Below are 23,406 nucleotides of genomic sequence, written 5' to 3'. Positions count from 1 at the left end.
ACTCCAGTGTCATTAACCACAATAATGATTATGACAGGACTCGATGGCTGTTGATAATCTAACATATTCTGCTGATTGATTATATGTTGTTTTTTTCGTGCCGCATCCCTCTGTTGTCTGATTGCTATTCATCTTATTAAATGGAGCAGTTCATTAGACAGAAGCATTATGAGTCTGATTTGCATCGGCCCATATTCTTATTGCATACATTAAGACAACACATGCGTGACATTTCAGCTTCACCGGGCATTTGAGAGTACAGATGAATATATTCATCACAAGCCCCCCCCCCCCCCCCACACACACACACACACACTTGTCCAAAAAGCCACTCTGAAAATTATAAAATGTGATTCACAGGTGAACTAGCCCACGTGTTTGCCTTTGTTTTGCATTTTCAATGTCAGTATTTCAATAATTCAAAAGCAACGTAGCTGCTGAGCTACTGTTCATCACGTTGTTTTTAAATCAATATTCCCTGCTTTTGTGAACCCTGTAAATCCAAAGCCTTGTTTTCCTGTGCTAGATGCATCCTACATATGTTTACCATGGTTCTGCTCATATCACTGCATATACTGTGGCCTCCAGTTGGCCTATACATCATTATTCCAGTGTAATGTAATCCTTTCCCCGTGGCGCTGCAGTCTGTGTGATTTAACTTTTATTTTCTGACTGCTTTAGTATGCTTGTGATGTATCATCAATCTGATTCATCCTGAACTGACTTTTGCTGTTGCCTCCCTGGCTGTTTGCCCTCTTTTAATAGTGTGTGTGTGCCTGTGTGTATGTGTGTGTGTGTGTGTGTGTGCTTGTGTGACTGTATGCATGTACTGTATGTGCCGTGCCTCTCCGCGCAGTGCGGTGAAGGGCCGATGCCGGGCTGTAGCCCCAGGCTGCTGAGCTGAGAGGGAGAAGCAGGAGGATGCAGTGGGTCACTCTGGCAGTGGCCCTGGGGTGTGTGTGTCTGTCCCGGGCGTCGCACACCCCCACCCCTACCCCCACCTCCACACACACCCCTCTAGTGGACAACTCCGAGGAGGAAGTGGACGAGCCGTGCTTCGAGCCGTGCACGTGCGAGGTCAAAGAAGGCGTCCTGCACGTGCACTGCGATGGGCGGAGCTTCACTAATGTCAGCCAGGTAGCATCCCTGTTCCTCTATCTGTCAACGCACGTGGAACTGCTCTGCACTTTAACATTTATCTCATTAACAAACTCTATCTCCAAGTCTAATTTCCCGTCTCTAATGTGGCTTATAGGTGTCTCTAACTGTTAAATTCATGTAATTAATAAGATAACTAATCAGACCTCTAATTAATCATTCAGGTGTCACAGTCATGGGTCCGCCCTTTCAAACTCAACCTACAGAGGAACTCTCTGAGGCGTCTCTATAGCAACGGGTTTCAGCACCTTGGCAACGCAGTGTCGATAAACCTTGGCAACAATGCACTCCAGGACATCAGAGTGGGAGCTTTCAACGGGTTGGCCAAACTCAGACGCCTGTACCTCCACGAGAACAAGCTGGACGTCTTCAAAAATGACACCTTTGCTGGCTTAGAGGCTCTGGAATACCTCCAGGTAGGTTTGGGAAGATGATCTACGTTGATTAACTATCATTGACCCATTTTCCCCAAGATTACAATCAGTGAATGTGACAGAAATAGTCAATGGCAAGCAGGTGGCTGGAAGTGAAGGAATCTTCTCAAGTTCTCTGTGCATTTTTCAAATGGAGAGTGCCTCAGCTTTCCTGCTGCATTCAGTCTTATTTTTCAATCGCAGTAATTACATGTTCATCACATTTTCCCTTCTTCCCCTGCAGGCTGACTACAACGTGATCAAACGAATCGACAGCGGCGCTCTGAGGTTCCTCTACAAGCTCCGGGTTCTCATCCTCAACGACAACCTGATCCCTGTCTTGCCTGCTCATCTGTTCAGGTTGGATTCAGATTATTTCACTGCAAAGCTTTTAAATTATGCAAAGACTGATCGGTAGAAATATCAGTGTCAGACACAATTAGCCAGTGTGTACTAGTGTTGAATTAATGTTTCCGTAGCATTCTATTTCATATCATGAAAGACGGATTAATCATCAGATAAAAGCAGATTCATCAGCAATGGAATGTGTGAACCTTTATTTGTATGTACTATCACATTGTCCTTTCATCTAACCTAGCTAACTATCCCCCTCCTCTTCCTGCTCCAGATCTGTGTCTCTGACTCATCTGGACCTGCGGGGAAACCGTCTGAAGAGCCTGGCATATGCTGGGACCCTGGAGTATGTTGGTCGTTCCCTAATGGAGCTACAGCTGGAGGAGAATCCCTGGAACTGTGGCTGCGAGGCAGTGCAGTTACAGCAGTGGCTGGGTCAGATCCCCTACACGGCTGTAGTCGGGGACGTTACCTGCGAATATCCCTTCCACCTTCACGGCAAGGATCTGAGGGAAATTCCCCGCAAGGAGCTGTGTGCTAACCTCCCGGATAAAGAGCTTCAAGCAGAGGGTGGTGGTGGTCCATCAGCAGGATCACAGCCCCAACATTTGCCCCCAAACTCGAAACCCAAATCCCACCCTGGGCGAGTCAGGCCGACTAAACCCTCCTCCATGGTTCACGGCTCCCGCCAGAACACTCACACCTCCTCCACTTCTTCGTCCTCTTCCTCGGCAGAACGTAAAGACAGGGAGAGGCAACTGAGGCCGACTAAAAGGCCTCGACCATCCAGAATATCTCCCACACCTCGCAGTCTGATGCCCAACCAGAATCCCCCTGTGGCCGGCTACCAAACGCGTCCCCCTATCCCCATAATTTGCCCCCTGGGCTGCACTTGCAACCTGCACATCACAGACCTGGGCCTGACCGTCAACTGCAAGGAGAACAGCTTCCTCAATGTGTCCCAGCTCACACCTCGGCCCCTCAACGGCCGCAAGCTGTACCTGAGTGGAAACTTAATCCAGAGGATCTACAGCACAGACTTCTGGAATTTCTCCAGCCTTGACCTGCTTCACCTGGGGAACAACCGCATCTCGTACCTCCAGGAGGGGGCCTTCACCAGCCTCACAAGCCTGAGGAGCCTCTACTTGAACGGGAACAACCTGGAGAGGCTCAGTCCCCACATGTTCCTGGGGCTGCAAAATCTGAGGTAGGGTAGATTTCTTTTCTTTTTTATTATTAATTTGTTTTTTTTGTCACTCACAGCGTTTCAAGAACGTTGCCTTCACCGCACTTCAAACAAATGTATAAACTAAAACCACTTGTCAGCTTTGGTATTGAGGCTTTTGTTTAAAAGTATGTGGAAAAATTAATTTCCCTGTAATACTGGCATAGCACTGAGCAGAACATTTTGATTACCATTATGCCGGAATTTGATTGAAATGAAAAGGTGCCCATTCTCTTCCAGTAGTGCCATTTGTTAGTCACGCTGCCTGATGACATGCTTCAGTTGAAGTGTGAGCCTGGTATGAGTGACAACGTGAAAATGAATCTCTTTTTGTTCTATTTACATACAGAGATGTTAATAAGGGGCCTGGATGTTGTCAGGAATTTGCGTTTTTGAAAAAGAGCTTATTATGAAAACGAGTCGTCAGAATGATGCATATGTATCATTGTCAGATTACGCTTACAAAGATAATTCCTCTGCAAATAATATATACAGCGAATGCCTACAGTCAATTAATTGTATTCATTCAGTGAGCTAAACATGGTGGTGTTTGATTAAGACAACAGATTTCATCCTCTGCTATATAAATGAGAGGGTTTCTGCCATTCAGAACATCATTCAGCCTTTTAGCTCCACTGTCTCTATATTTCAAGATAAGGTTCAGAACATCATCAGACCCATTCATTTGACTATTAATCAATAATAAAGATCCTCTCAGGGCAATGAAAAAGTCTTCCTCTTAACCTCTCGTTAGCCTTGTTAGTGACTCTAGGGCAAGCGAGCAGTAAGTCATTTAAACCAGATCTATTACTTATTACAGCCAATGGTCGTACATTGGATCACTAGCAAGAAAAGTCTACATCATAAATCGTTCTTCACATTGATTTCTATTGTTGAGAAAAGAAAACGTAAAATTCAAAGTGTCGGGAATTTGACATGATGATCGGGCATGCCAAGGCAAGTGTAACAAGTCGTCAGTACAAAATAACACAATTTAATTTAACACTGATTAGCTAATCAGCTGTGAAAAGGCCAGATTAAATCAAGTTTCTGTTGTGACTTCTTTACATAAATATTAATTTATGTTATTTTCATGCTGCGGCGCAGCAGAGGTAAATTATACTTCAAAATAAACCGATTTGAAGATGTGAAAATTTGCACTGTGCTCCAATCAGGAAATATGACTTCATACAAAGTTAAGACAAAGAATATTTTATGTTATTATGGTTTCTATATCTTTACTGTCAGATATCACTAAGTACTGAGATGCAGTGATAGTTTCCTCTAACATAACCACGTCCCATTTACAGAGACATTGCAACGTGTCCTCTCCTCTCTTTAGGTACCTTTACTTTGAGTACAACGAGATCCATGAGGTGAATCCCGGGACCTTCGACTCCATGCCAACTCTCCAGCTGTTGTTCCTCAACGCCAACCTGCTACGGAGCCTCCCTCTCGGCGTGTTTGCTGGCGTTAACCTGGCTCGACTCAATCTAAGAAACAACCACCTTCTGCAGCTCCCTATGGTGGGCGTGCTGGAGCACCTCACCGGACTGGTTCAGGTTGGTGCAAACCTACGACCGTATTCGCTGAATGATCGAGGGGGTTTTCGGTGCAGGAGGTGGATGCTTGAAGAAACTATTTCTGAGCTGCCGGTGTGTAAATGAGTCAGATACCTGGCACGAAGCTTTTAGCAGGCCCAACAACATGCATTTGGTTTAGTGACAGCGGCAGGGCGAAAAATAGAGATTATTGGATCACCCCTGTGGATTTACTAAACGAAAATGTGCATAATTATACAGAGTATGTTTATTCCAAATGTCAGACGATGAGATTAAAATAACTAATAGATTGCCAAGACACATCCCATTATCACAGCTTGACGAACCAAACAAAGCGATCTGAAATCTTGGATCAAGCTACATACCTGTTTCTAAAACTTCTGGCAGCCGGTGATCTCCTGGCCTCTGGCACAGCTGCAGCTTTCTCCGTCATCTGCATCGTCTGTTGTTTTGAGAGCTCTGCTGTGGCATGTGGGACTATGGATGCGCCTCAGGTATTCTAATTGGAAAATTGCAATTGACTCGATTTGCATAAGCAGTCTTAATAAATCATGAGCTAAACTGTAGAAAGCTGAACCCCTCAAGTTTTTGAGCATGGTTGTAATTAACACACCTCTTTGTAAATAGACTGTCTAAACTACAGTATTCGTTCACTGTTTGTGTGCCACCTCACCCCGCACATTTAACTGCAGCATTGCGTGACATGGTTGCCGTGCACAATGTGCCAATAAGGACCGAACCCGAGGAATTACACTTTTTTCATCCTGCCTCCTCTCACTTCAGCACATTTAGTGTAGGCTTTTCTTAGACAGCCAGAGTAGAACGAGGTATGGTGGGTGTGGATTAGCCTGAATGTCATTGTGAATTTCCATTTTTACTTTGCTCCATGAAGAATTCCCAATCCTAGGTAGTGTGGGTGAGGCTGGCAGTTCAGAGGCTGTTTCTAAATGTTTGTTCAGGGGAAGGAACCGTGTTGAAGTGTATTCTATTTTGTGCTGTTATACACCTCTGGTGTCCAAGAGCATAAAAGCATTCACCAATTGGAAGCACATTGTGTGCCATATTCATAAAGCCCCGCGGCATCACCATTGTAGTGCTCAAAATCTGCAGCACGGTAATTGAATTCATTCATTTACCAGGGTTGTTATTACTCTGACAAAGCCACATTAGCGCTGCGCATGGACTGTATAAAATAATGTGACAATGATATCACCTGTTGACTTTCTGCTGGCCTGTTTAAAGCTCGGGAAGTGGGGATTTCTGGGCTCTGACGTGTGTTTTTGGAGCCAGAGTTTGCACAGTAAAATCAAAGGGTAACACAGATTGAAGGACGGTGAAGCTTGCAGCTGCTGTAAAAAAAAAAAAAAATCCATTTTGATAATCTAAAAGCAGCAGCATGTACAGCTTAGAGTCATTGTTACCATCAAGAACAGGATTAAACTGTTACACCCACTTACATGCACTGATATTTTTGAAAAATACCTCCCAGATGTCACTGTTATCTAAAAAAAATAAGCATCAATGAGACATTAAAGGAAAAATTGTCTGTGGTGTCTTTATTTTCTTTTCATCAGTTATTTAATAGCAGCACAAAAGCAAATGAGTCTTCCCTTTGAAACGAAGATTACAAAATCAAGGAGTTGAGTCAGATTCTGAGTCTGTGCCAGAAATATGTACAGTTCAGCGATACATATGTCTTTTCAGTAAATGCAAAGACTATGTTGTAGGACAGCTCGCGCTCATCATTGCCAGCTGCAGCAAAGAAACTTGCCCAGAGCCACATCTCACCTTTTGTGATGTTGGATAGAAAAACAATGCACACTCCAGAAAGATTGATGAAAACAAAGCAGTAAATCACCAGGGGGAATGATTGACAGGAAATCATTTAATGCCCAACTAACAATCACCTGATTATCGGTTTTATTTGAGTGTGAGTTAATACTTCCACAGATTAATCTTTAAGGGGGACAGATTGACATTTTGGGAAATACACACTTGCTTGCTTTCTTGCCGAGTTAGATGAGATGAATGATGCCACTCTCGTATCTGTCTGTTTAATATGAGGCTCCAGCCGGCAGCCGGTTAGTTTATTAATGTAGCATAAAGACAACAGGCAACGGGGAAACAGATAACCTGACTCTGTCCAAAGGTAACAAAATATGTCTTTGCATTATATGTTATTTGTTTGAAGTTTAAAAACAACAGGGTTACATGGGGTTATGGTCTGCACTGCCCCCGAATCTTACAGCCAAACAGACTACAGGCCAACTGAATCATCAATGTCATCGGCCTGAAGCAGTGGCGCTAATAAGTATGTTTATTCACGATTAAATGCTCAGCAACAAACTATTATCAGCTAGAACATTATTGTGAAAGTATATGATGGCCATTCCCATGCTCTTTAATGTCTCATAAGTTGTTGCAGCAATTTTTGGGTTGACACCATTTGCTACACAGATTCGGTGCTGAATTTAACCCTCGATGCTACATTAAGACTCAAAGACCTTGAGCTATGGTTACCATAAAGTGGGCGGTCTGTAAAGGGGAGACTCGTAGGTATACCCATAGAACCATAGAACCCATTGTCATTCACATACCTTGAGGTCAGAGGTCAAAGGGCCCCTTCGAAAATCACCATGCCAGTGTTCCCACTTTGGAGATTTATTCATCCTCCTTCCCGACAATTCAATAGGTCGTCTACTTTCATGTGATAACATAGCATCTTCCCCCAAGCTTTAAGACTGAGCCTGTCGAAGCCTCTTAAAGACTGAATGTCGGCCGATCACCGGCTTAACAAACAAATCTGATTCATAATTTCCACCTCTATTACTTATTACTTACTGAATGTTAAAATTCAACTTTCCGTTATCAGACCAGCAGAGGAGTTTTGCTATTGAATCTAATATTTAACGAATGCTGCTGTAGTGGCGAGCCAGTATAGCTAGGACAGTCAAAATGGGCTTTTAATAGTATTAACATTGATTCAAGTCTAAAACTCAACTGATAGTCGGGTAATGGAGGTAATTATAACCACGAATGTCCTCACCAGATTCTATTAAAAGATTAGCTGTCAGTATACCTTTGCTTCTCTTAGCCTGTACATTATTTTCAGTTGGTCGGTTTGCATCCTCCTGAACAACAAAACAAACCAGTGGATGTGTTTATGCACTGAAAACAGGTTGTGTAGTTTTTTTTTTTCTGTGTATAATATCTTCCATTATTGCACTTGAAACTGCACAGCACAGCAAAAACACAGCCACACAGGTAGAGATAAACACATTAGCTCTATAAAAGTCCGGTCATCTAGCAAGCATACTGATGTATTTTCTATTTCAGGATGCAAGATAGTCTCAATAAGTAGATGCAAGTAGAGCCAGTTTACAAAATGCTTCACATTATTTTTGCAAAATAAGTAGGCAGGATTTTCCTATAATTTTGTGTTAATAACCACCTTTATTCGATTGTCTGTAGGGGTAGATGATATATGCATGATTAATATTGCCCTTATTATTGTAATATATTTTGATATCAATATGTTCCGATATTTAATCACACAGTTGAATGTTAAGAACATTTTCAAAATCTTTCTAATAGTGTTCTTTCTCATCCGTTTTTAGGGGATAAATGTATGTAATTGTATATTCCAATGCTGTGACAGATTTAGGTAATTTGTAGTAGTTAGCATTTGTTGCAACATGACCACACAATTTGGAAATGAGAATATTGTCATGACGTAGCCATAGATGGAGATGTAAGGAACAATGATATTGGATTACAGTTCAGTCATGAGAAATAGATTATTTTTAAATGTTCTTTCCTGTGCATGTTGTTTACAAAACAATTTGACACAAAAACCTGCATTCCTGGCCTCATTTTGCTGTTTAGTATTGTATTTCTCTGCAGGCAACATAGCAAAAACACTCATCACATCACATTTACATACGTCTACATACGTACATAGCGCTTTTCAGCTCACTTCAAACACAGAAGATCCAGATATCTAATACAGCAGCATTAAAAGTGAGTGTTTGTTTTCCCTCAGAATAAAAGATCAAGGGCCTCTCTCCAGACTCACCATGTTGCACTGATGGTCAGCAATCACACAGAGGCAGAGATAGCAATTTTTCTACTGACAATAGCCTCAATGGACCAGAAACTCTTGCTCTTTGCTCTTTGCTATTACTACCGCTCTCTCTCCACCGACATGAAACACAAGCCGCTGGATAGAACAAGTTTGTGCCCCTTCCCGAGGGGTTGTTGAAGTTGCTCTGGGAAATATGGGAAATCACTATCAGAGGTAGAAATCGACGAGGCAGGCAAAGAGAGCGCGAGTACACTATGAAAGTAAATTACAACACTTCAAAAAATAAAAGAAAAAACCTCCTTGAACGCACTCCCCCATCACAGACTGATGAAATCTAACGGTGTGAGCGTGTCCATGAGTGAACTGCTTTGACGCACTTCTAACGCTTCGTATGTTTAGCATCTCACATACACTGTATGAAGACTGGCTTCCAATATACACATTTTTCAGAAAAAACTAAATTTTGCAGATGCTGCAGATTGTGTTTCTAATGCACTCTTTTCATTTTGGCTCTGTGTATTATTCAAAAGACAATGAAACACATTCATCAGGATGGAGAAGGCTTTGGCAAGCCGAAGCTCAGAGCCGTCTCGTCACCAGGGACGAGAGCAGGATCGCTGCGCCAGAACTTCCAAAACCTGCTTATATTGACTATATTTCTGTGAACTAACTGGAGCGATCCTGATGACTGACAGGATATTGCTGTTTGGGCAAAGTGATCAATTATAAGACACACGGCTCGCTGAGAAAATCTTGAATTTCTTCCCCTGATGTGATTTTTTTAATGGCTCCCAAGTAAATTTTGGACAATTATTGCTTGATCTTTGATCTGTGTTATAATGATAAAAACCCACAAGAGCAAAATGTACTCCTCTGCGGCTAAAGCTCCAAGTTTCCATCAAAAGTCGGGCTGAATATTTTTCTGACAAAAGAGCGTTTTTTTTTGGGTGTATTTCATGATTTTCTTTCTGAATATGATAACAAGAAGCATCAAAACAGAGAATGTTTCACTCAATACTCTGGTGGCTGTTTTTGAGTGTATACTGTATGATAATGACATAATAATACCATTAACATCCTGTTTGTGACTTTGTAAGTGGAATGGCTTTACTAAAAGGATTTGTGTTCAGAAAAAAATAGGATTCATGCACTCGCATTTCCTCTACCACTCGCACCTGTCGGGCCAACTGAGGGCCTATAATTTCCCTTCGAAACAGGGCTTTGATTGACAAGTTGACAGCAAATCCCACACTAGGTGACCAGGCGTATAAATTGTAAACGGTGTTGGACACGTTGGACAGATGCTTGCAAAAGAGAAGGGGATAGAGCCCTTGGGATCTATGTGAAAGCAAACAATATACTGCTTCAAGAATTTCAACCAGATGGAGGTTCGTAGTTATGAAAGTTCTAAAACTGCAAAAAGAAGCTGATTTATTTTTTTGGTCATATGGTTGTTTATCTAAAATTGTGTTTTTAAATGTGCATTCATGCTGAATCACAGTCGTGTCAAAATGAGGCCGAAACATGGAAAACTGTGCTTTTCAGACGACCTTTAATGTAGTGGAAGTGTTCAAACTGAGTTCAAACTGCGGCAGATTGTTGTTTCTACTCACCCTCCAGTCGAAATTATTTCATTATGAAAGCCTCACAAAAGCCCACAGTGGGATAACTCCAATAAAGTGATGGAGCGTCCTGTTGTTCAGTGTGAAGCATGGGGAAGTAGTTATACCATGGCTCCCACAACAGCAATGCTGAATCATCTCAAAAAGCATCCATCTATTTCTGCAAGCCAGGGTGTTGGCCTAACCAAATTAGCGTGACAACATTTGTGCAAGCTCCTTGGAAGAGTGACAGAGAGAATATCAGCTTTCATTGCCAGTGTCATTGCTAAAGATATGGAACAGATCGGTTCTGCAGACAATGCAATGTGATGAGAGTGATTCCCTTTGTGCATAATCTGCTTTACCCTTTTCAAAATGTGAACGCAAAGTGAATATCTGAGTTTGTTTTTAGGACAATCAATAGCTGGCAATGAGAAAATGGATTTACGCACACACCTATTGGATTATAGCACAGGGGAGAGTTGCATCACATTCCGTCTTGTTAAAAAACAAAGTGCCGTGATACTCGTCACACAAAACCTGCCGGTGAGTTTTGTCAATAACCACTTATGTAAACTCTGAGTGGTCTTTATTGTGAACTGAAATGTTCCCACAACCTGCTGTAGCACATGTGTGAACAACTTTTAAAGAGAGCACTTGTGGGGGGGGTGCAAGTTGAATTGGTCACTGCCCAGTTGTTCTCCTTTATTGAGAGTAGATCGTGTCTGTGCACAGCCATTCAGGAAATGTGAGCACTTCACTGTTTTGATGACCCTTTAACGACATTATTTACATTCATCACTACTTTACATCACCTACATATTTCATAAAAATAATGAAAAGAATCATGAAAAAACGCTGGCCAGCGCAGAGAGCTGTATTATGCAAATGCAGAAAAACTAATTTTCCATATATTCTGGTCAGAGGTAAAAGGTAGCTGAGAAAACAGCATTTATCTTGTTGTCATCTCAATGGAGTGCCTGTCTTTTTCTTCAACACAAGAGACCAACATATATCACAAGGATGTCAGCAAAATGATCTATTTTTCGTTTACAATTAACAAAAGTGATTCATGACTTTGCATTGCACGGCAGTAATTAGTGTACTGTTACACAATGACAAAGCGCTGTGGTGTTATGTGTTTCTCCAGGTGGACCTGCAGCAGAACCCGTGGGAGTGCCACTGTGATGCAGCTCCACTGAAGCGTTGGCTCGAGGGGCTCAGTGCTGTGGTGGTGGTGGGAGAGGTGGTCTGCCATTCCCCAGACAAGACCAAAGGAGTGGATCTCCGCTCCCTCTCCATGGAGCTGCTCTGCCCTGAGCTGGAGCCCCAGGAGGACCAGGAGCAGGAGGAGCAGACGGCCACCTCCACGGCTGCAGACAGCGGCGTGTCGGTTGGCTACCCCGGCTCAGGGCTGGGCCCCCTGATCCCTCCGGGGAAGGATTCAATCCCGCTGTCGGTGTTAGTGCTCAGCCTGCTGGTGTTGTTTGTGTCTGCATTCTTTGCGGCAGCGGCACTAATCGCCTACGCCCTGAGGAGGAGGGACAAGCTGCCGTTCCGTCGCCAGGGAGAGGTAGACTTGGCGGGCATCCAGATGGAGTGTGGAATCTTCACCGAGCAGACGCACCACCACCACCATCACCATCACCACGGCCTCCCAGAGACTCCGCCCCCTCCTCCGGCCGAACACAACCACGTGTACGACACCATCTTGCCCCCGGAGGCCGCGTCAAAAGGCCCCAAGCCCGCCGCGGCCCCGCACATGTGTAGCAACCCAATCTACAAAGAGGAGCAGGATGCAGCCGTGAAGCAGCGGCCGCAGCAGTCGTTTGTAGCTTCCAAAGAGAGCGAGGGTGGATACTGCTCTGCAGCAGAGAAGGAGAGGGAGTGGACTCTGGACGTGTCCTCATCCCCCATCAATACCATCACAGGAGCAATGGGACCGCTCCCCGGCCTCCACGGGAACGGCATCCTTTGCCCAACAGTGATCGACAGCCAGGGCCCCACCCCAAAGGTCGAACTGGTGGACTGCCTCTTCAGACTCCCTGCCCCAGAGTTCAGAGACCTGCCAGACAGGTACGCGAGGCCACCGCCCCGCTACCCTCACCCCCAAGACTCCAAACAGGACGCCAGACCCGACCAAACGCTCGTGGTCAGCACCGCCAGCTCCACAGTAGGCGGTAGTAACAGCAGCCAGAGCGAGCACGGAGCAGGGGAGCAAAGAGCCAGACTGAGGACCACACCAGACTACATGGAGGTGCTGGACCGGTCTTACCAGTTTTAACACTCCCCCTCTTCCTCCTCCTCCTCTTCCTACTTCTCTTGTCTCCTCATCATCTCCCTCTCTGGTGATGAATCATCCAGTAACAATGACTCCTGTGGCTTTGAGAGGAGCCTGTGGGGGAGCGGGACTACACTACACACATGTTTATTCCTGGATAACGAGCTGAGGTCAGTTTTTGTATTTCCCCTACTACTGGCGTATAGGTTGGTATTTGGCAAGGATTAGCTGATCCCAGATCTCTGCCTGGAGGCGAAACTTCAGCTGCAGCTCCCACCGATTTTCTTTTTTCCTCTATTACGCCTCACAATCGAAAAGTACTGAGGCTCCATTTTTCTACTCAGCGCCACAATGAGCAGGAGACAGTGTGGCGGCGGTGGGCGTCAGTGTTCATATTATCAGCTCTTTGCAACATCGAACACAGAGTCATAAACTGCGACAGCCAGAGGGTGTGGAGCAAACTGGGTGGACGTGTAAGATGGAGACAGAAACAAAGCGAGAGGGAGATAAATGACTGAAAACAGCCAAGTGCCTTAGCAATGAACAGCCAGCAGTGTGGTCAATGCTTATTTTTCTATGAATACAGATCTATTTATCTAAACAAAGAGGTTTGACTACCAACGGATGGGATGCTGATGGACGACTGAGACTGAAACCAATCAAAGCCGCCGAATAATTGCATTCCCTGGATGAGCCAAAAATAATAATATACCCAGTCAATATTGGAGTTGTTTGTATGCAGTTCAGTTCATTTTCATCTCATCCAGTTAACTTAATTTGCTTATCCAGTGGAATTGTTACAGGGCTAGATGGGGGACATATCCAGGAATGGCTGGTTGATGTGTGAAATGATGAAAAGGTTCTGGTTATATGGATGAAAGGATACAGAATTTATTTTTTTCGAATGCGAGACATAACACAGGAAGGCCGACATACAGAAGGACATCGTGGCAATGGATGCATTTTGGATTTCTTAATCAGCCAGACTTAATGAGGCCACAAGGACCTCTGCTTCCCGTTTTCTTTCATCGGACAAAGGCACAGAGGTTATTGTATTGATTTTTAAGTATTTCTCAGAGGAAATTTGAATGGCAAAAAAAAACAATGGACACAAAACCACAGGACCTGAAGGCATTTTTGTTTCGTCAAAAAAAAAGACAGACAGACACTTCTTTCAACTATCGATTATTATCTTTTACGGAGGTACCTTTTTATGCTTTTATCTCCTACCAATAGTAGAGGCAGTTGTGAATATATTTATTCTTAGTTTTTGCGTGTTGAAGCTCTCCTGTAAGGGATCATGTTATATTAATGTATAGGATGATTCTGCATCTGGTTCAGCCTTCTTACCGCCGACCCACGAAATACAATAAAGGGTGCTACATAAAAACCTTGCGATGCAAGCTATGTGAGAAAATCACACACACACACACACACACACACACACACACACGCACACACACACACACATGCTCTGACCCCCATAGATCCACTCACTCTCTCCGTCTCCATTTCCTTAATAGTGCATGAAAGAAGCAGCTCGAGGTGTGCTAAGCCTGTGAGCTTGTCCACGCAGCGTGTTGGAGAGACCAGATGAGAATTGAGCCTGCAGGGTTCCTCACACGCTAAATAATGGAGATAGAAGTTAATAGTGTGGAATCTACCACATTAATGGTATAAAATCAATACGATCTATTTGTGAAATGAGGACATGTGGGGCTGGTGGCCCCGGGGACAAGGTCGTGAATTGCTCCATCTCTCTCCAGCTCCGTTTCTTTCTTCATGATTTTCTTTGTTTTTCTCTTTTCTCTTTTCTTCCCTTTTCCTTCTCACCTTTCTCTTCTTTCCTCTCTCCTCTACTTCCCCTTCCCTCTCTTTCTCTCGTTGCTCCGGCTGTCAGCTCAGCCTCCCAGAACAGACACAGAGAGAGGCTGTTCTATATGCTGCTCAACACACAGGTAGCTCGCACTGAAGTGTGTCTACGTATGTGTGTGTGTGTGTGTGTGAGAGCGTATGTGTGTGTGTTTTTTTTTGTTTCTTTCTGCTTTGCTCTTTCCATCCTTCGGTGATGAGTACAGTTCTTCAGACGCCTCCTCACTCTCAGTGTTCAGAACTCTGTTGCACAGATAATCCCCCTGTGGGTGCGTTTGTGTGTGCACAAGCGGGACTGTGTGTGTGCGTGTGTATTCAGAGGGGTGTGCCTTTGTTTGTAGGTGTGTGTGTTTAAGAAAGTGCGTGAAGCAGGGTGTTGTGCAGCTAGTTGAGTGTCTGTCGCCGTGTGCGTGGTGAAGAGAGGAAGTGCGGCGCCACAGCCTCAGTCCAGCCTTAATCCTCTAAACTGTGTGTAGTTCACTCATGCCACATCAGTCCCATTGTGTCTACAGACAAAGAAGCCCAGTTAAAACTAAATGCCAGTTAAAGCAACAAACGACTAATTATAGCATCATTCTCTCCATCCTATTCTCTCACTCTTCGTCACTTTTTAACGCTTCCTTCTCACTTCCTTCACCTGTGAACGCCTAATTTTTGAACACTTTCTGGTTCTGGATTCGTTCCAGCTGTGTGTGTGTGCATATGTATTCTTGCTCTAGTGTTTCCCTGTATGCGCGTGTATGCATCTGTGTATGTGTGTTTGACTATCTGACAGCTTTGCCATGGTTCATGTGTTTGGGTCCTGTCAGAGCTGTCCTGTCACTGTGTGAAAAAAATCATTCATTTCCCAGAGTCGAGGATGAAAGAGTCTTTAGACTTCAAACGCCTGTGGGCCTCTGTGGCTTAGATTGCCTCTCGCTCTTCCTCCACTGCCGTGTCATTTATTCCTTTAAAAGAAAAAACAAAAAAAAGAAAACAGTGCGGCTGTGGCATTGGTTAAGTAGCGATGGCAGAGACATGGCGAGGAGCTGGACAATTAGCCTGATTAAAACACTGTCATTTCGCATAATAGATATAGCCTGAGTTGCGATAGGCGGATCTTTTCTGAGTGAGCTTATGTGTGTTTGTGTTTGTGTATGCGTTTGTGTGTCTCTGTGTGTGTGTGTGTGTGAAGGCATGAAACCATATTCTTCCCCGCAAAGACATGTGGCGTATTAAATATGCACAGTTGGGCATAGTTTGATGTCAGTGAAAAGAGATCTATTTAAAAGTCATGGTGCATAGCTGCAGAAGCTTTGGTGTTTGGGCATGACAAATAGTTGTGGTCGAGCTGGTCATCGCTCACAAACACATTCTCTCTCTCTCTCTCTCTCTCTCACACACACACACATACACAGAAACACATCACTGTATCGGTGCTGCAAACCTGCACACACGTTCGTCATACAAATTGTAATATGCACACAAACTGCACACGCAAACACAGCATCTGCTGCAGCGCCGCGATGTTGTTTGGTTGCTCTGCATTGCAGTAATCGGCTCCACTCTTCTCCTCTGCTCTCACCCACAGACAATCACTGGCTCTCAATGGACAACATCAGCAAGGGAAATATCTACAAAGAGAGCGAGAGACATAGGGAGAGAGTGAGAGTAAAAGAGAGAGAGAGAGAGAGTGACTGAGAGGGGAGGGTAGGGAGGATGCTGGAAGGGAAAGGATGATGAGAAGGTAGGGAGGGAAAGAGGGACTAAAGAGGACAGAGAGAGATTTGAGGGAGGATGGGAGGAGATGAAAAGAAGGGGAGAAAGATCAGCGAGCGGGTGTTTCCAGGCTTAAGGCTGCTGGAGGACTTGTTAATTTGTGCGCGAGAGGAGAGTTACAGTAGGTAGTGAGACGCAGAGAGAGAGGATGTACTTACAGTATATGTGTGAAGCAGACACAGAGACTGTATTTGACATTGTGAATCCACACATTTCTGTCCGCCTTTGCTTTGTGTCTGCTCTCCGGCACGCGATGCCACCCACATGATCTCTGCAAAGACTTCGAGCTCAATTACTTGTCTGCCAAACAGTTACGGTCAGAAGAGGAAGATTTCCGTGCCTCGCAGTGTAACTTGACAATACTTATTTACATGGTTGTGAAGCAAAATGGCAGATTATTCGGTGTGTTGGCTAGGTGTTATTATGGTAAGCTGATGTGTGTCTGTTACTGTGTCATTCTGTTGTTGCAGTAAGCTGGTGGGGAGACATTAAGATGGCAGGGACCGGGCCTGGTTGACGTTGAAAGCGTCACATGAGCTGTACAGGCCTTGTACTGCGGTTTCTTTAAAGCGAGTATGAGGTTTTATATCTTTGTGCACATTCATGCGAGTTTTAAGGTTTGTGTGTGAAAGATCAGGAACAGACAGAATAAGGAGAATATGTAGGGAACCAGGGAGTTTCATTTTATTTTTTTCAGATTTTCACAGAAAAATACTCTTTGAAAGAAGTGGTTGCTTTGAACAGATTTTCACTGGATTTTAAGTCCTCCAAAGAAAGAGTTGAGTTTCCTGCTGCAAGAAGAGATGCTCAGCTCCTGCAGCATTCAGAAGCAGAGAAAATGGGGGGAAATGTAGATGACTTGCTGATCATGCATTCATGAGATTAATAAAAAAGAAAATGGTTAAACTACAGATGTATTTTTGCTACATATGTATTTTCAAAATCAAATTTTCTCTCAGATATTATATTATAGATTTTTTTTCATCCAATTTTCCGCTTTTCTAATATTTATGAAATAAGAATCATTCGCTGGACTGAGAGCTATACAACAACAACCACAGAGCCTCAGGACCAGTGTCTCTCTGAACCAGAGTTGATGGCACCATAACTTCTGATTTGTGAATGTGTCTCCCTGCTGTTTCGACTTGTTTCCTCCCCTGTTGGGAGCGAGCCAGGAGCAGAGGATTAGAGCCTACCTCAGCACTGGAATGCCTGGTGGCTGCTACTGCGCAGCTCCCATCACCTCCTAAATACCCCAGCTGGTGGTTTTAGTATTGAGAGGCAGTGGGCCACACAACTGTCGACTTTGCACTTCATTTATGATAAACTTAAGTCGGCCTTAATCTCCGCCCGTCGCCGTGTGTTGAACCAGTGTTTGCAACAACATGTTTATCTGGCGCGGAAGGCGAGTGGAGTGGGAGCCAGGGGAAAGGCGCCCGTTCACAGAGATAAACCAGAATATCTTCTCTCCCTCCAAGTGCTGCTCTGAAAACTGGGAGTGCAATTGTGTTTATGTGTCTGGGTGTAGGGGCGTAACAGTGATTTATGGGTCCTGTGCACAGAGGGAAATTCTGGGACCTTTTTTTTTTTTGTACTTTTTCATCACCAGAGCGATGGCATCAAACATCTAAATCCACCGAGTCGCAACGTAAAGTTCACACTTTTTGATTTGCCGATCAGTTCTAGAAAGATCTTGAGTTTTGGGTGCGACATGTATAGGGTATGAAAACAATGACATAAATATTGTGATGTTTTAATAAATAGCCCTGCGTATAATAGGAATATACATTTTATTAATCTACATTTGTGAAGTTTATCATTTTTAGTTAATCATAGAGGTGCCTCAAAATTTTGCCAAAGCTCAAACACATTTTAATGAGTCAAAAGTAAACATTTTCAAGGTTTCTTTATCTTTATAGTACACCAAAGAGTAGCAGACAGGAAACTGTAGGCAGAGAGACAGGGAGATAACATGCAGCAAGGGTCTCAATGCAGACAGATTCAAACCAACATCTAAGCCGCTGTGATGCCCCAAAGTCAATATTTACAGAAAATGTCTCACTCACTTTCTTATATATTCACACACACAGAGACGCAGAGACCTTAGGTAGACTGGTGACAAGACTTAAAATGCATTCAGTGCAACAGTGCATTTGAAAATGTTGTTTCGTCTGCTGCTATTCTCGACCTATCCGTCATAATGTAGTAACAAGTAAATTGACTGAAAATATTGACATGGACTGGAGTACAGCAGCTCTCACCAGACATTAGTTAGCGAACCAGCACCAGCACCAATCAATATGTTTGTATTAACAGCTGGTCAAATGACTTCATGTAATTTGAAAGAAATATCACCCAAGTGTGCAGTTCCCCTCAGCGCTGCAAGGCTTTCGGCTCATTGTTTTGGTTTAATGACACGCAATTTAGCTGTTTTTGATTCTCTCTCGTGATTCTCATCAGCGTGCCGCGGCAGCAAGCGGCTGGTTTTAGTGGAAAAGGCGCTGATGAACTCACTGTGCCCTACCTGCCCCCCTCAACTGCCGACAGAACAAGTTAGCAACAAGCTGATAAACTTAGTGGAGCATTTATCAGCTGAAGATCCAGATATTTCCCTCAGGAGTTTATAGAGGCGACACTAGAGCTAAAAGTAGACTGAAGACATTCAACGGAAGGCCAGAAACACGACTCTAAATGAATGGTAATGTTGCCCAGTATTTGTTGGATGTGTAAATAAACAACTATTTGCCACTTTATAAGGTTGATACAATGTCAGTATAAACAGGAAGCCGATCCAGGCACCAAGAAAATATTAAAAATACAAAATCATGTTTGACAAAATGTTTGTTAAATGCCATGACGAAGACCTACATCGGTCAACGGCTCTTTAATGATTTAGCCACTGTAATAAAGGCTTTTGAATATTTACTTCTTCGTTGGTCGTACATTTTTGGAGTGCCTGGATTAACTTCCTGTTCATCCTGATTTTGTTCCCTGTTTTCTAACAGCACCCGACACGTTTTGATCTAAGGTTGTACACGGAGCAACCAGTTATGTCTCTCTGATCAAATTACATTGTTGTATTCACAGCTTGTTCCACTGCCCCCAAGTGGCCAACAATTATTCCATACTGCTTTAAATCTCACTGGTAAACCAGACCTTAATACAATAATAATGATCGACAGGCCAACAAGTGACCCTTGACTTGAGAATAATGTGATGAAAAAATCCAAGGTTACTGGTATTATCCAGGCAAGTTCTCTCTTTTCTATTCTATTTGTGTGTGTGTGTGTGGGTGTGTGTGTGTGTGTGTGCAGGAACAAAATCATCAGTATGCATTGTACACAATGTACAATTTCAACTTTAATACATTTTGGAGTAATAATTAACATTATCATTTAATGTTTGATCGTAATATGTGTTATGCCCGTACTTGACCTAAACCTGCAGGGAATTGTTTCCTATCTTCATTTTTGAAGCCATGGTTTGTAATATTGGTGCAGTGGACTGCATTTAATTTTACAGATATTAAAAACATTGTGTTCACCCCTTTTACTCTTAACAGTTAGTTTTCAAAATCTGTCTCAGTCAAGATATTTTTTTAGGCTGTTTACCAAAAGAAATCGTGTCTGATTTCATCCCTGTTGGCTTACTTTGTGGTATTTCTACGGTTTACCTCACGATCAGCGTGACGAATGGTAAAATAGCTTCCGCGGTGACAACTTTCCAGAGTTCTAAATCCTGTCTGTGCGTATTACATACCGTTGTGCAATGTGTTGGTGTATTGTGAGTTTTGTTTGTTTGTCGTTTTGAAGATTTCCACCAATCCATGTTTCAAAAAACCAGAGCAGTGTGAAATAGAAGTGTAAAATCTTCATAAATATCCACTTGGGGATGACAGAAGTCATTTTAGTTCAGACGGTTTAGGAGCCGTGGCTCATCCCGTGGAGCTGCTGTTTGCATGAATGCGGGCATAAAAAAAGGCGCCTGTGTGTGTGTGTGTGTGTGTGTGTTTGTTTTTACTGAATGAGAGCCGGTTGGTACGTGCACGTGCCAGTCCTCCAGCCGTGGAATGACTCAGATCTGCTCTCAAGACTGCATACCTCTCTCCAACAGGGGACTCGTAAAAGAAAGCCCTACATGAAATCCATTATGCTTAATTCCCCAAATCCATAATACCCTCAGAGGTCTTAATCTCCATCCCATTCTTATATAAATTAGCTTCCTCGTCTCTGGCAGACAGAGCTCAGACCTCTCTGCTCTGAGTTGGGGAGGATCACTGCGACTACAAGGAACAGCCATGATCGTTTCTTCGCCTGCAGCACTTTGAAGGAACAGTTTGACATTTTGGGGAACGGGCTTATTCGCTTTCTGGTGGAAAGTTAGATGAGAAGATTGATACCACTCGTTGAATATAAGGTTTGCTTAGCTTAGCACAAAGACTGGAAATGGGGAATCAGCTAGTTTGGCTTTGTCCATTAACACAAATATCTCTAAAGCTCAAATTATGGCAAACTGGCAGCATAAAAGTATGCTGAATTAGCAGTTCTACAATGCACTGACATCTATCACTGGATAACTTGGATACTGAAGAAATCTTAAAAACATGATCAGGATCTTAAAGCGGATGTCAGAGATAATGACATCCCCGGGAAGTAAAAGTCAAAGTGAATCTAAGATTGTGTGCATCTTGCCTGTGTGTTAAGATTTGACTGAGTTATGATTGGGTGCTATTTTTGACACAAATTGCAGCAATCAGGCGCTAAGGGGGGGGGGGGGGTTTCAAAGTATCTCAATTGTCTCCATGACCTGCGTATCACAGACGCTGCTGCAGCTCCAACTGTTCATTGTTTTGATAAGTGGGCCAAACGATCTAACTTCCTGTTTTTTTTCTAGAATACCAGCATGCACCTGAACCCTTTCACCTTCACCTCTAGCCTCACATCTCTCCCACGCCCCTCTGGGGAGGCATTCCTCACAGTTTGAACCTTTGGAGTGGCAAACGATTAAACGTAAAAGATATTACAAGTGATTTAGTTCGTTTAGAGGTCCTGTGGTTGGACAGAACCGAGCTAGCTGTTTCCCCTTGTTTCCAGTCTTTGTGCAAAGCTAAGCTAAATGGCTACAGCTTCATATCCACCGCACAGATATGAGAATGTTATCATCTTCTCATCTCAACTCTCCGCCAAATAAACATATTAACCGAAATGTCGACCTTTTGCTTTTATAGCAGAGTGGTGCCGACATCTGATGGGTGCCGCTGTCCACCAGGAAACACAATGTTATTTTCAGGGCACGCTCAGTGAGGGAGAGAAAGCAACGCTTTTTTTCTTTTTGTCAGGCTCAGATGTTTTTTTGGCCTCCAGTTTCCTTTTTGTTTGGGGCATCTGTCAGTGGCTGTTTTCTCGAAAGTGTTTCTGGGACGAGGATGAGTGAAGCATCCCAGTACGTGTGTGTGTGTGTGTGTGTGTGTGTGTGAGTGTGCGTGATGCTGGATAACCGGGGGCCATGCACCACAGTTTCGAACCAGGAAATAAAAACAACATACCAAAGAGAATAATGCAGCAGGAGGAGGAACCTAGTTCTACCGAGGTCCCCTGGCATTGCTCTCTAGCTAGTGTGTGTTTGTGTGTCCATGGTGTCTCTACCAGCTTTTGTGCATCTCTGTGTGTGCTGGTTATGTACACATGCTTTTCCTCCAGCGCAAGAATGAATCACACACACACACACACACACACACACACACACACACACACACACACACACACACACACACACACACACACACACACACACACACACACACACACAGACACACAGAGTCACATAATTAGTGCTGGGTTCCCACAGCGGCATATTCCAAAGATTATTCTCCACATTTCCAAAGAACACAATGTTTTGCTTCTCTCTTGCGCGACATTAATCAGGGGGAAAGACTTTTACTGTTTTTCAGCACTTTTTTTTTTACCCCCTTTCTCCCTCTTTATGTATTCTCCCTTACTCTATTACCCCTCCCTCTCCTCTTAATTGCTCCTACTTTCAAATACCTCCCTCTGTAATTACCCCCCCCCCCCCCCCATCTCCCTCCCCCTCTTTTTATTATTTCTGCCTCCCTCGCCGTCTTTCCTTCGTTACTTCTTATTTAATCTCAGTTTGTCTTTATATGCCCCCCTCCTCACTCCATCCCCTTTTCCTTTCTCTCTCCTCTGTCTGTCTCTGTTAAATGGGAGCAGTGACCCCATTACGGAGCGCTGGTGCTGCGTAGCGGAGGAGGAAGAGGAGGAGAAGGAAGGAGGAGCAGGAGGAGGAGAGGATGCGAGGATGGATTGCGCTCTGTGTGTTTGAATGGGATGATTAATGAGCGTCGCCTACAGAGAGTGTTATCCCTGCTCCGGACCAGCAGGGACACCACTGGGTCACCTCTGGTCACACACACACACACACAGACGCACTCACACACACACACACACGCTGCTCAGATACGCACCGACACAGTGCACACAAAGGGTTTTAAGCTCTGCAAACACACTGTGAAGCATACATACACATACACACCTCGCACACCCGTCACTGCTGACATTATCATTAACAATGGTGGGACAAAGGGATCGGGGGCTACAATAGCAAACACAACCCAGCGACTGGAAGTGTTCACAGTTCATGAGCTGAGTGTTACGCGACCCACTGCTGCTGCGGCTGCTGCTTCCAAATTTCCTCCTCAGGCAACTCTTTCCTGCCAATTCACTTGCAAATATGTGACTGATGAATTAATTTGATGACTTGATTGAATCCTGAATATTAAAATCTTGATATTGACTGTCCTCTCTGTCAGTATCTTAATGACCTGCAGGCATATTGCTGCAACAAACTATAATTTTCAGTATTGATGAATCTGTTAATTATTTTTCGATGAAAAGAGTCATTACTTAGTCCAGTGGTCCTGTCATGACCTTCTTTGGAGGCTAAAATCCAATTCCAGGGTGCTAATTTGAGAATTAAGCAATCATATTGTGGTATTAAAAACCTGAAAGTTAAACATGGTTTTTATTGAAATATCAACATGAACTGCATGTTTCCTTTCAGTTTTTACATAATTTTTGG

At 43.7% G+C, this 23,406-nt stretch overlaps 1 protein-coding gene across 1 annotated transcript; it reads left to right on the top strand.

The window, feature by feature from the left end:
• Nucleotides 1-921: 921 nt before the first annotated feature.
• On the top strand, nt 922-12,681 carry LOC142968360 (SLIT and NTRK-like protein 3). Its single transcript, XM_076108191.1, has 6 exons — nt 922-1,137; nt 1,323-1,574; nt 1,816-1,931; nt 2,200-3,132; nt 4,493-4,712; nt 11,548-12,681. The coding sequence occupies exons 1-6, from the start codon at nt 922-924 to the stop codon at nt 12,679-12,681; spliced, it is 2,871 nt and encodes a 956-aa protein (XP_075964306.1).
• The last annotated feature ends 10,725 nt before the right edge of the window (nt 12,682-23,406 follow it).

The sequence above is a fragment of the Anarhichas minor genome, unplaced genomic scaffold, assembly GCF_050575085.1.
Source record: "Anarhichas minor isolate MPS153535 unplaced genomic scaffold, ASM5057508v1 ptg000040l, whole genome shotgun sequence".
In the NCBI taxonomy this organism is placed as follows: domain Eukaryota; kingdom Metazoa; phylum Chordata; class Actinopteri; order Perciformes; family Anarhichadidae; genus Anarhichas; species Anarhichas minor.
This window is presented reverse-complemented; position numbering and strand designations above follow the sequence as displayed.

Excerpts from the sequence above, each read along its gene's own strand:
- LOC142968360 (XM_076108191.1), top strand. The coding sequence starts at position 922 with ATGCAGTGGGTCACTCTGGCAGTGGCCCTGGGGTGTGTGTGTCTGTCC. Across the intron at positions 1,138-1,322 it reads GCTTCACTAATGTCAGCCAG|GTGTCACAGTCATGGGTCCG; the intron begins GTAGCATCCCTG and ends TTAATCATTCAG. Across the intron at positions 3,133-4,492 it reads CTGGGGCTGCAAAATCTGAG|GTACCTTTACTTTGAGTACA; the intron begins GTAGGGTAGATT and ends TCCTCTCTTTAG.